The 12523-nt window shown below is 48.3% G+C and overlaps 1 protein-coding gene across 1 annotated transcript in view; it reads right to left on the bottom strand.

Moving 5' to 3' along the window:
- The window catches only part of sdc2 (syndecan 2), a 38783-nt gene that overhangs the window by 5999 nt on the left and 20261 nt on the right, over nucleotides 1-12523 (bottom strand). Inside the window, exon 2 of the mRNA XM_035620879.2 lies at nucleotides 138-252. Coding sequence (XP_035476772.1) covers nucleotides 138-252 — 115 coding nt within the window. The remainder of the gene's footprint in view (nucleotides 1-137; nucleotides 253-12523) is intronic.

Genomic DNA, 12523 nt, shown 5'->3' with positions numbered 1-12523 from the left:
AGAAGAAGAAAAAGGTCCATAAAACTTGGCTTGGCAATGAATATCATCACGCCTCAGGGTAATTGCCTGTGTGCCCGAGTGTGTGTGTCTGTAGTCAGGGTGTGTGTGTGTGTGTGTGTGTGTTTAACGTGTCTTACCTGAGCCAGACCCCGAGTTAAAGTCATCGTCGTCTTCAGGGTAATAACCTCCTGAGCCTGTGTCATCCAGGTACAAGTCATCCGCCTGAGAGGACGTCTTGGCTGCTTCTGCTATCTGCAAAAAACAAGCAGATAAAGGTGTTGAGGACTCGTGCCGCTTCAACTTACATATCTCCATTTATACATGGTGCACCGCGTCGCAGCCGCCGCCGCCGGCTAAATACAAAAATCTAGTAGCCAATTTTTTAATATATTTTTTTAAAATGCCAAGCCTTTAACTGGTTCATCACAGCCGTCTCCGCTTTGAGAGCCGCACTTCAGTTCGCGGTTGTTTCCTTTAATTTGGCAAACACGCGAACCTCTCGGGGGAGCAATTCAAAGCTCATGTCATTAGCGGGGGGAAGTTTGCCACGCTGAGATCGGATCAGGCCGCCGAGCGCAGCCGAGAGAAAGAGCCCCGACAATCTGTCTCGTCGCGATAACCTGGGAATTGGTGCAAGGCGCAAATGTTCAGCTGACTGCACGTCTGAGGGATGGATACTGTGTGAGCAGCTCGCACGTGTTTGTTTTCTCACAAACAGAACAGAGAGTTGACGGTGATAGCTGTAGTAGCAGCACCGCTGCAGGTATTTGTTAGAATGTCAACCTGACGAAGAGTTCAGGGATCACTCGAGTTACTGGAAATTGATCCTGAGGTGGAAAATGAATGGCAACCTATTCGCAGTTTACTTGGTGATTGTTTTCAGGATTAATCGACCGATAAAACGTCAAACAATAAAGAGAAATGGTGCAAAATTGGTGAAAAATCGGTGATAATTTCATCACAATTTTAAAAACTACTTGTCTGACCAACATTCCAAAAATGCAAAGACATTCAGTTTACTGTCACATACTATTTAAAAGAACACATCACATGTCAGAAAATTTGGGGGATTTTAAAAAGTTAAAATAAAAAAAGATTCACTATCTGGATTAATTTTCATCAAATTCCAGTTGATTGTCAAATCGATCAATTGACTTCAGCGCTCCGTCTGAGTCGAGAGATATCACTCCAAACACACAAATGTCAACCTCATGGAAGTGTCGGAGGAGAAGTCAGAGTGGTCCTCTGGAGACAACGAACATCTCGACTATTAAAAAGCCATCGACATATTAGCTACGCCGCCAGCGTGGCTAATAGCAATAATAACTGTCCCCGGTTAATGATCAAATGGAAGCGTTGGTCCGACCACAACATCTAGTCCCATCCCGCCCGCCTTGTTGCCGGGGCAACTCGCTCGACCAGTGGGAATGTTTGTGTTCCGGCTTAATGGAGTGACCGGCTGAAAAGCGCTCAGTTTAACAGTGCCTGTTTGTTTAAAAAAAAAGAAAAAAGGCAGCTCCTCACATGGTGAGAGAGGAGACGAGGAAATGGAGTTTTCACACCAAAGTGGCTCAGGGAGCCAGATAAACGCTGGGATATGACAGCTGTTATGTAAGCGTGCACATAAATATTAAAGTGTTGCGATGGGTGTGTGTGTGTGTGTGACTGGAATAGCTATAAACACATCCATGGCAACATCCATTCAGCTTCTATTCATCCAATCTGCGGTTGGCTGCACGGCCCTTTTCTGTACTGATACTCCTGCTTTAGAAAAAAAGGTATAAAAGAGAGTCCCCACAATATATCATCCCTCTGTGTGTGTGTGTGTGTGTGTGTGTGTGTGTGTGTGTGTGTGTGTGTGTGTGTGTGTGTGTGTGTGTGTGTGTGTGTGTGTGTGTGTGTGTGTGTGTGTGTGTGTGTGTGTGTGTGTGTGTGTGTGTGTGTGTGAGAGAGAGAGAGAGAGAGTCGGAGCCATTGAGCTGGTTGCTACAGTCCCAGGTCCCCTCGGTGCATGTCGAGCTGATAAACCTGGGCCGAACGAAACCGGATTGGAGGAAATAATCAATGGGCTTGACAGTTTTAAAAAAAAAACCAATTCTACTAAAGAATGTGAGAAAGCTAATAAAAAAAATATCAATGAGAAGTTTTCACCCACAAAAAGCAGGTCGGGCCACCGATCAGCCACGACATTAACACCGATAATTGGTTTGTAGCCGATCAATATATGTTTCTGTCATTTTTTCATAATCGGAAAAGTGTGTAACTTACATTTTATGTGAGTTTCAGAGCCTGACCGACATGTCAGGTGGCCGATGTTTTTTACAGAATAATTAATGCAGAAAAGATGAATATTCATGTTTTTCTTCTCTTTTCTTAATTCAAGTTCTATATATTTGGTTGTATTTGAGTTTTCTTTTCATTCATACGTATTTATAATAAAGTTCATGGTTATAGTGTAAAATATCAAGCATCAATTACATTTTTTCATACAGTTTTGATAACGAAATCTTAGGAATATTGCCAATTTTCTTCCCTATTATTTATATCGGCCCATATATCGGTATCAGACAATAATTTACTCCATAATATCCGCATATGCACCCAAGAATCCATATCGGTCAGGCTGCATTTCATAAATTTGATCATGTTTTCTGTATCTTATGTTCAAGTGGATTCGTTCGGTCCAATAAAATAAAAGTTGAAGTTAAAAATAAATGAATAAATCCAAAAATTACAACTCCCCAGAACCCAAAGTAGCAACTTCATGTTGCTTGTTTATGTCCGACAAACAGTCCAAAAAAAATCAAGATCTATTGAATTTATAGTGATATAAAACACAAAAGCAGAAACACTTTTGCCTGATCAACGACTTCTGTCAGAGAAGATATCCCCGCTGCATCCCAGCATTTCTAATTACACTCGGCATTCTAATGCGAGTGTGTTCAGTAATGCTTTTAAGTCATTGTGTGTGTGTGTGTGAGTGTGTGTGTGTGTGTGTGTGCATACGCGTGCTTTTGTGGCGTCGTGAGAGAAAGGGCCCCGGCACTCTCCATGACAAAGGAGCGGAGGAGTGTACACAGCTCGACAACAGTGAGTGAAAGAGGGAGAAGAAGAAGGAAAAAGTAGATATATATACAAAAAAAAAAAGAGAAGGAAAAACAGAGGGCGAGATGAAACAGAACAATGCGTGTCTCCGTCTCTCCGCTCCCAACAGGCTCTGACTTGGCGGGAGGGAAAGCCTTTTCACCGCTGAGCCGCCCTGATCAAAGAGAGAATTTGTTCAAAGCAACTTTATCTTAACCTCTCCTGCCTTGTTTTCCTCCGAATGCAACCCCCCGCCTCCACCCCCCACCCTCCCCCGCGCTGCCGCAGCACGGCAAAGCCAATTCACCGGTCCATGTGGTCCGCAGGTCTGGATGCATTGATGATACGAGCACAATGGACCGAAAGGAGGCAGGCCACAGATCAAACGGTGACAAAGGGCACTAATGAGATAGAGGCCACACACACACACACACACACACACACACACACACACACGCGCATCAGTAGACATGTTTTACAAATGTATGTAAGCATCCATTGATTGATTGATTGATTATGCATACACACACACACATTGGAGCGCACAACCGAGAACATGACTTGACACCACACAGACATGTGGAGCGATAACAAAGCAGCTCCAACTCCCATTGGGCCCATTAAAGGCCCATTTCAAAGACATTTGTAGTCATAATGAAAAACACTTTCACCTGACTTGATACTTGAATTAATGAACGAAAGAGTGAGGCTCAAGCGCAGAAGACGATAATGTTCATTTATTCTGTTTTAAGTGCCTTAAGATTTATTGTAAACCCAGCATCTAATGATTGTTTTAAGGATTGATTAATGTAATTATCGTTTTCTTAAGTTTTTCATTGGTTGTACAGAATGTCAGGGTTTTCTGCCATGTCTTAAAATGTTTTTTGTTTTTGTTCGGACTGGATTTTAAAACTAGAAAATATTAACATGTTAGAAGCTGTAACCAGTAAAATTTAGTATTTCTTCACAAAGAACATTACTTAAATAAAAAATTTGAAGCATGAAAATGCAAAAACACAACATTATATTCAAGGTCTTTCTGAGAGTTTTCAAAGTTTACGATCACGCCTGGTCAAACTCAGATGAAAATTAAAAACCATTGGTATTGAATATGAAAAAAAAGAAGCAATTATACTGTATTGAGTTAAAACATCAGGACAAACACTTATTTGCTGTCTGGCTGAGAAGAGAGATGTTTTTCAGACATGAACTCGGGAAAACGTCCGGAGACATATCGTGTCCCGAACCCCATTGTTGTCATCAACACGACCACTTGCTCGCTGCCAATCTTCCCCCGCTCTCATCTCACCTGGGTTCTCTCGAAAACATTTCCTGGAAATTGCACGAGGGCGGCTGGAAGGAAGAGAAAAGCGTACCGGAGCAACTTCTGCGGACACTTGCGTTCTGGCACGAAGCCATGGAAAGCATCCTCAGATAAAAGAAGCTACAGGCCGCGACTCCGTCGAGCTTGCCGGTGAACAAGTCCGCCGGCTCCCCTCTGCAATCGTCACGGGTTTTTAAAACAAAGCCACGCAGACACCACATCAGGTCCGGATCTGAGAGGAGGAAACGGCCTGTTTGACCTTGATAAACCTCCCCGACTTTATCTGACACACGAGTACAGGCACAAACTAGCGCTAGATACGTGACGGAGGCCGACGTCCTCTGTCGCGTGCGTGTCGCGCGGAGACGCGGCGGTGGTGGCGGCGGCGGCGGCAACCCCCCGGTAGACTCCGCTCTTCTTATCAATCCAGTGACATTTACAGGTAGTCGCCGCTTTCAGCCCTTATCGCGGTCTCTGAGCCGAACCAGACGTCCAATCTGCTGACAAGTAAAGCGGACTGAACGCCGGAGGACCACAAGGTTACTTCACGTGGGCACAGGCGCTCTTGTCAGCAAAAGGGCAAGCATTTAGAGGAAATCCAGCAGCGCTGCCTGCAGAATGAACCCTGCGAGGGAGGCTTCTCTTAAAAAATGGATCCACTTGCTGCATTAAGCGTCTTATTATTTCATTTTTGGCAACTATTGAGAGGTCGCCCACCTACACCTGCAACCAATGCACCGGTTGGACGGTGCCAGCTGTCAATCACGCTGTATCCGCCCTCCAACGTGTACGGTGCTCTATCGTCTAATTGTGAGAGCACCATTTACAAAATCAACGTCATGCCGTATCGAAGAAGACTTTACAACGAGCGATTGAGACCACAAACTCCTCAGGAAGACGTTTACCGACGTTTTACTGACAGTGGAGTCGCCCTCTGCTGGTCATTAGGGAGAATACAGGTTTCAGGCACGTCTGCATACACACATTTTTTTTTACATACAGTCTATGAGGGCTCCATAACAGAAGATTCTGAAGGCTGACTAATCTCACACAACAGTTTGAGTTCCACTCCAAAACACACCGCAGAGCCGCAGAGGCACACCACACTTCACGGTGACGCCCAGCGATAAGTGCAGACGTGGGAACTGCGAGCATCACTCCGTCACACCCGGTCGCTCGTCGTACTGTAAGTCGGGGCTCCACTCCCCGCAGCGGCCCTGCTGCCTATGACGAGTGTCATTCTCCCAGCTCGATACTGTTTTCCTCTTTCCAAACGCATCACTGCGGCTACGCTGGCGCCCGCGGTGCCGTCCACGCTCCTCCGGAGTTTCCGGGCGACCTCGAAACAAGGACGTTGGAATTGCCGTTCATCCCGCTTTCAATCGAAGACTCCCGGGGGGAGCGCTGTCGTGCGGACGGGCACAAAAACTGAGACCCAAGCACGAATTGAAATACTACTTCCACCTCGTCGTCGTCCAAGAACATGAAATCCCTGCTCTTACTTTTCCCCATCGTTGTTTCTCGTTCGTGGTTTCTCTTCCTGTAACTAAGTGACCGACTGCAGTGTGGACAATCTGCTCGAGGTTCACGCCGGTGTGCACACGCCCGCTGTACGTGAACGGTCACGTGACATGTTTTCAGGTGTGTTAGTGTGGACGGGGCTTTAACACTGATACGGAGATCGATTTTAAAAAAAACCCGAAAAGCGTAGAAGTATGGATGTGGCCCGTCTGTTCGACCGGCGAGAACCCGAAGACGGCACGTGGACGCACATGGCACGGGTAGGAGGGATTGAAGGGCAGATAGAGTGAGATAAAGGAGAGAGTGGGGTGGACAAAAGGAGGAGAGAGAGGATGAGAAAAGACGGAGGGAGGGAGGGGAAATAACCCACTGCTGCAGACAATCCTGTAGCCTGGAGGTTGCTGCGCTAAAAGCCTGTCAAGAATCACCATGTCCACTGCCTAGCGGGGCTCACGCACACACACACACACACACACACACACACACACTCACACTATCTGCGAGTCTGCCGGTGTAATATTTGCATCCCTCGCCTCCTTTCTATAAGAGACGGGACAGAGGGGGATGGGGGGGAGATACATATGGATTCATCTGAATTAACCCGGGCTCCTGACTTTCTCCTGTTGACACACTGCTCTCACTTCTACCTCCACAAATATTAGCTCATCTCCGAGTAAGGCCGGGGGGGGGGGGGGGTTGTTCCTCTAAGGAATGCACACACACACATATACACACTTGAACATCTGCGTATCCATGAAAGCACCCATGGGACACACGTACGTGCCAACACACACACACACACACACACACACACACACACACGAACACCTATCCAGCTCTCTCATCTGAAGAGGCGGGAGACGAAGACACACAGAAACACATCACAACAAGCGGCTGCGGAGAGGGAGGGGGGGGGGGGGGGGCAGACAGACAGACAGAGCCTCAGATCCTCCCTCGGCGGTCCCCCGCGCTCTCGAGCTCTAAACTATTTTTCTGACGTCGTCCAGGGAACTGCGAGGAGCATGGATAGAAGAAAGGAAAAAAGAAAACACACCACGCCAGAGGAAAAACTAAAAAAAACCCAACATCCGTCGCTGCCGCTTTCCAAGCACAGTCGCTCGACGAGGTGTAGCAGCCATTGTGCTTAACAACTCATACTCGTCTATAATTCATATACGAATATCTACTGCATATGCACTTTCATCACTAAAACAAACACGCCTCCTCTTCTTCTCATGTTTAATTCAACACGCCCTCCTCTCTTCGGCTGCGCGTTTGCTTCAGCGACGCTGGCGGAGCCGAGACAACCTGTGGCCTGAAATTTGTACATTTTCCCGAACTTTTTCAGGAGAACGTCGCTCCAGACTAGGGCCGGGCGATAAAACGATAAGGATATGTATCGTTATAGACACGTAATCAATATCAATAGAAAATGCGTTCGATAGAACGTTTCGATCATTTTTCTTTCCCCGTTGGAAGAAACCGGAGCAAAGAGTCTAGCTACGCCGGCACTCGTCCTCTGGTACCTAGCAACGCATGGAGTGACACGCCTAATAGCCAATCATGTAACAGTATCACGTTTGGTTGCGCCATCTCGTTGGCTTAGGTCCTAAAAATGATCAATAATTATCGATATCGGCCGATATGAAACACTTATATCGTGATATAGTTTTCAGCCATATCGCCCAGCCCTCGTCCAGACATTTTCTGGCAACCCCCCCCCCCCCCCCCCCCCCCCCCGTGAAAAGACGATGTTTGGTTTTTGTCCACAAACCAAAGATATTCTGTTTATTGTCACAGAGGAGCGAAGGAACGAGGAAACATTCACATGTCAGGAGCTGAAATCAGAGAATTTTGACTTTTTTCTCTCTCTCTCTCTCATAAAAACAACTTCAAGCGTTTAAATTGATCACCAAAATACTTGGCGATGAAATGTTGCGGCTCCGATTTTGCACGTTTGACTGACTTTTCTCACCACATGTATTCAGCGGTTGAGGCTATTATGAACGACACCATACAAAACTGACAAAACATTCTCCCAGACACAATTCGCATTTTGAATTGATGGACATGACATAGCCATAAGATGTCACTTATAATATCTCGGAGGCCCCATGTGTTTACGTCGAGGAACGTCGTTCCAATTGGACTTTGAAGGAATCAAAAGATGGCTTCCTCCCACTTGGCAGGAGACGAGGAGGTGAATTCACCTAGCATCCCTGACGTTCGCAGAGGCGGACGGCGGGGAGAGAGGGGTTCGGCGGCTGTTCGCGGTGGCAAACTGGCGTCCCGCCTTAAATTCAAGTCGCGCCGCCCGCCAGCGGACCACCACTGAATAGGGAGAACGGGCAGAAGCAGCCAGCTAGGAGAGGATGTCCAAACGGAAGGTTTGTGTGTGTGTGTGTGTGTGTGTGTGTGTCTGCCTTTGTGCTCTTTGAACCCACTCTAACTTTTATTGCCCTCCCAGGGATCATAATAAGGAACTAATTGATAGTCTTTGAGCCGCGGGCTGAGGAGAGGGGGAGTTCCTGGCGGAAGTCAACACAAATCAAACTCTCCCCGGGCCCTCGGGGTCTGGAGCTCCTCCAGCTGAGCTGCGCGGTGTGTGTGTGTGTGTGTGTTGTGTATTGTGTCCACAGAAAGAGAGGCAGAGGGAGGAAATGTGCAAAAAAGAAAAGAAAAAAGAGTGCGACAATCTGGAGTTGACGTTTATGGTTTACACGTCTACTTGCCTCCTCACTTAAGCACCTGAGCTTCCACTTTTTTTTATTCTATTTGCGAGAGGTCACTTCCTCCCCACAGTGTCCCGGGTGCTTTTTTCTTTTTTTCTCACGGTGGGAACTGCCGGGTCTCGATGATGAATGCCGCCCAAATAGACCAGAAACCGCATTGAATTCAATCCGGTCCCGATGACTCGATTTGTGCTCCAGCAGCGCGATCCGAGACAAACGCGGCACATCAGGTCAACACCACATCGCAGTCATTTCAATAAGCTCAGCACTGTACAGTAGCCTTAGGAAAATTCCTCCCCCGCCCCAGCCCCCACGCCGACCCTTTTCCATTTACTCCCTCCTCCCGAAAGATTAGATCACATTGCCCTCGGTAGGTGAAAGCCCCCCCACCCCTTCAACAACCTGCGCATGTGGGTGCTCTCGGCTCAGATTCGTATCGTCTCTTATTCCAAAACAAACGGCCGTCTGACACAGAAAGCCATACACCACATTCCACCGGGCTCAAGCCATGGGGGGGGGGGGGGGCTAGCAAGGGGGCAGGAGAGGTTTCCAGCTCCAGGCCCCCTGCACAGAAACTGCCCTGTGTGTGTGTTTGTGCAGCGTATGGCTAAAAGTGGTTATCTGACCAACGCCGACAATGAACAAGTATTGTCTGTGCGGTGAGCGCCCGATGCAAAACCTCGCCGCAGTTCATTGAGTGACGTGCTCGTTTTCACTACAGTAAACATTGTATTCTGTGTTTTCAGTCAACCCCTCGTCCTGCCGCTGTACAGTGAATACCCAACGGCACTATCGTATGCGAATGAATCCGCATGTGTGTAATGTTCCCAAAGAGGCTCACTCACTCGGAAATGTTCAAACCGCAAATTATTTTGATTGCTATGAATCACTTCTTGCCCTAAACGTTGAGCCATTCAAGCAATCACGCAAAATATCCACTCTCAGCTACAACGCTACTCTCGTTCAGTTCCGAGTGTTGTCTTTTCACGACCCCGAACGAGAAGGAAATGTCAAGGCCCTGCTCGGGAGGATGCGGGTCCAAAAGACGAGAGCAGCCCTCTCCTTCACAGCTGCCCTGCACACTATTATCACGAGGACGAGGCCAGTCTTTAACGGGCTGCATTAGCAAAACCTTGACGTCCCCGTAAAGATTAAGGAAACGGTTTGAAGACCGCGGGACAATTAAAAAGGCAGCAGCCTTTTTCGATTTTCGCGCCTCGCAAAGGACAGAGCAGATGTAGAAAACAAAGCTAGACGGTTGGTCCACCACTTCGGACGGACCACTCAAACCAACATCAATGGACAATGTGAGAAAACATTGGGTCCGGACGTTTCCCCGACATTTTATGGACATACCACAGCCCGCTTTAGGAAAAGTTCAGTAAAATGTGCGGACTCCACTGCGCGTCTGGAAGCAGCTTCAGACATATTTCGCAGAGGCATTAAAGTTATCGAGAGGATGAACACGAATAACTTTGTTGACCACCATGAGGGTTGCCGTTTGGGTTTTTGGTACAGACAATGGCCATGAGCGCCAGTACCCATGATCCATGCACTGGCCCTAACTGTGACATTGCGGCGCACTTTGTGTTTGTTTATCCGTCTCCCAAAAATGTGACGTCCACATTGACGACTTTGACACTTCCCCGCAGTAAGAGCGGACTGGAGATTTGACTGTGACCGACACGAGCGGAAACAACGAGTTGTGAGTCTGGCCAACTCAGGCGCGACCCCTCCCTTTTTCCGACCATGACGCGCACGGCCCTCTAGTTTTAGGCTGTGATTTTCCCCTCCCTGGCAGTATTGCTTCCCAACAGGAAGGAAAGTCAATTTCACGGTTTCCCGAGAGGCAGAGCGCCGATTAGCGAGACAGAAACCGAAATGCCCGCCCCCTCACTCGCACCTGTCCAGTTCACGTTTTCGGAGGCTAATGCGGGCAACTGAATGGAGAAAAACAACAACAACAACAACAACGACGACGACGACGGCGCGACATTTTCTCACTGCGACGTGTCTCCGTGTAAGAACATGGACTTCCTTCGTCTCCCGACCGCCGAATATTTCGCCCCTCCGACTAAAGGGCCGCCTGGTTTGCACCGCGCGGCTCTCGAGGGGGCCCCCGATGGGCCCCCGATGGGATTTGACGTAAACTCAATGTTAACCTCCTTTACTGTGAAATTTCTCCCTCGGCGCTGCCAGATCTCGTAAAAAAAGAAAAAAAAAAGGGGGTGTTGGGGGGCAATGTGGCGCTCATGTGGCTTCAACACGGGCCCTTTTCAGAGAATACCTCAGTGCTGTGGTATCCGGGCTCGTGGACCGTAACTGGCTTCCTTTCTCCCTCCTGCACATGAAGGGAGCTCTGCAGATTCCCAGGCCCTGTCGAGCACGGCTGCTCCAGAGGCCGGAAAAAAAATCCCGCCTTCTCCTCCTCCCTTGCTCTACGCGACCCCCCCCCCCCCCACCCCCTTGCTTGGCCTGTCCACGGGCTTCTGATACGCACGGGAAAGCCGAGCTTCTTTGTCAGCTGTGAAACTCTAGACACTGGGAAAAGGGCTTCACCTTCCAGTCATCTCTGGCGCTGAGCGGGGAGGGGGGGGGGGGGGGGGGGGGGGGGGGGGGGGGGGGGAGTGCGATTTGCTGCTGCGGCTTTCTTCCCTCCAGACAGGAGAGAAATATGAGGCTTAACAGGAGAGCTTGAGCTGAGTGAGTGTAGAGAAGTGCAAAAGACGCAGTGTGAGTGAGCGAGAGAGAGAGAGAGAGAGAGAGAGAGAGAGAGAGAGCGATTCAAGTACATTACATAAAACAGGTTTCATATTCGGTATCTCAAGGACTCCAGTAACCCGAAAGCACTAAGGCGCAGCATGGGAACAATCTGGACTTTCTCCATTTAGCCGGGAGTGATAGCACAGCCCGTATCATGCACACCTCATATCAGAGGTTCGTTCCACTTGGCGGGGACTTTGCGGAGTGGAGTCGCATGAGAGACGCCGCTTGTTACACAAGAGCTGCTCGGTGGAGAGAAGTTCCAACCAACAGCTCAGGTCGCCCTCCACATCTCCTCTTTGGACCACTTCATCGGCTGGATGTTAAAGTTATAGCACGTCGAGTACTGACGTACAAATCTAAACCAACTTGCAGAAAGGACCCGTCACAGAAACATACCAAATATTCGGAAGGAGTCGATGGGAGAATTCACAACTAAGCCAGAAATCACTGCTTTCGTCAATATCGTCATGTCCCGCCTCCTGTGGGCTCCACACAGGCGTACCGGAAACTTGGTTCGTCTGTGTTTGAACGGCAAACTCCGGAAAAGTTCCGGAACCAAATGTTCTGGCCATTTGTCGCAGTTCACGTCCGAAAGGTAGATGGTAGATGAGTGAATGTAATCTTGTAAATTCGAGACATTCTGATGAGCTCCACTGTCTTTTTTCGAGTGTAAGACAATGACAAGACCGGGACATAATGAAAGCACTACTATATTGGAATTAAAATATACATTCACTTATTATTATTTTCATTGATATATTCATCAATCCCAATTTCCTAAAGCCCAAGTTGCCGTCTTCGAACCTGGGTTAGAACAAACCAGCTCAGAGACAGATTGGTGAAAAGCGAGTTACCGCCAGCGGACGACGATTGACAACCAACGCTGGTAAAGGTTACCCCCCCCCGCCCCCCCCAAATCGCTGCCCCTGCACAAGAATTCATCATCTTCCGTGCCGGCTATGTAATACTCAAGTTCGGTGGACAGGAATGTGTGCATATACACCCCCACCCCCTATTTAAATTAATGCATGAGTTGTTACGCATCCAACCTCTTCCTGCTACACTTCCATATGCAGGGGCTCAGTTTCTTTTTTAG

This window comes from Scophthalmus maximus, chromosome 22 (assembly GCF_022379125.1).
Source record: "Scophthalmus maximus strain ysfricsl-2021 chromosome 22, ASM2237912v1, whole genome shotgun sequence".
Classification (NCBI taxonomy): domain Eukaryota; kingdom Metazoa; phylum Chordata; class Actinopteri; order Pleuronectiformes; family Scophthalmidae; genus Scophthalmus; species Scophthalmus maximus.
This window is presented reverse-complemented; position numbering and strand designations above follow the sequence as displayed.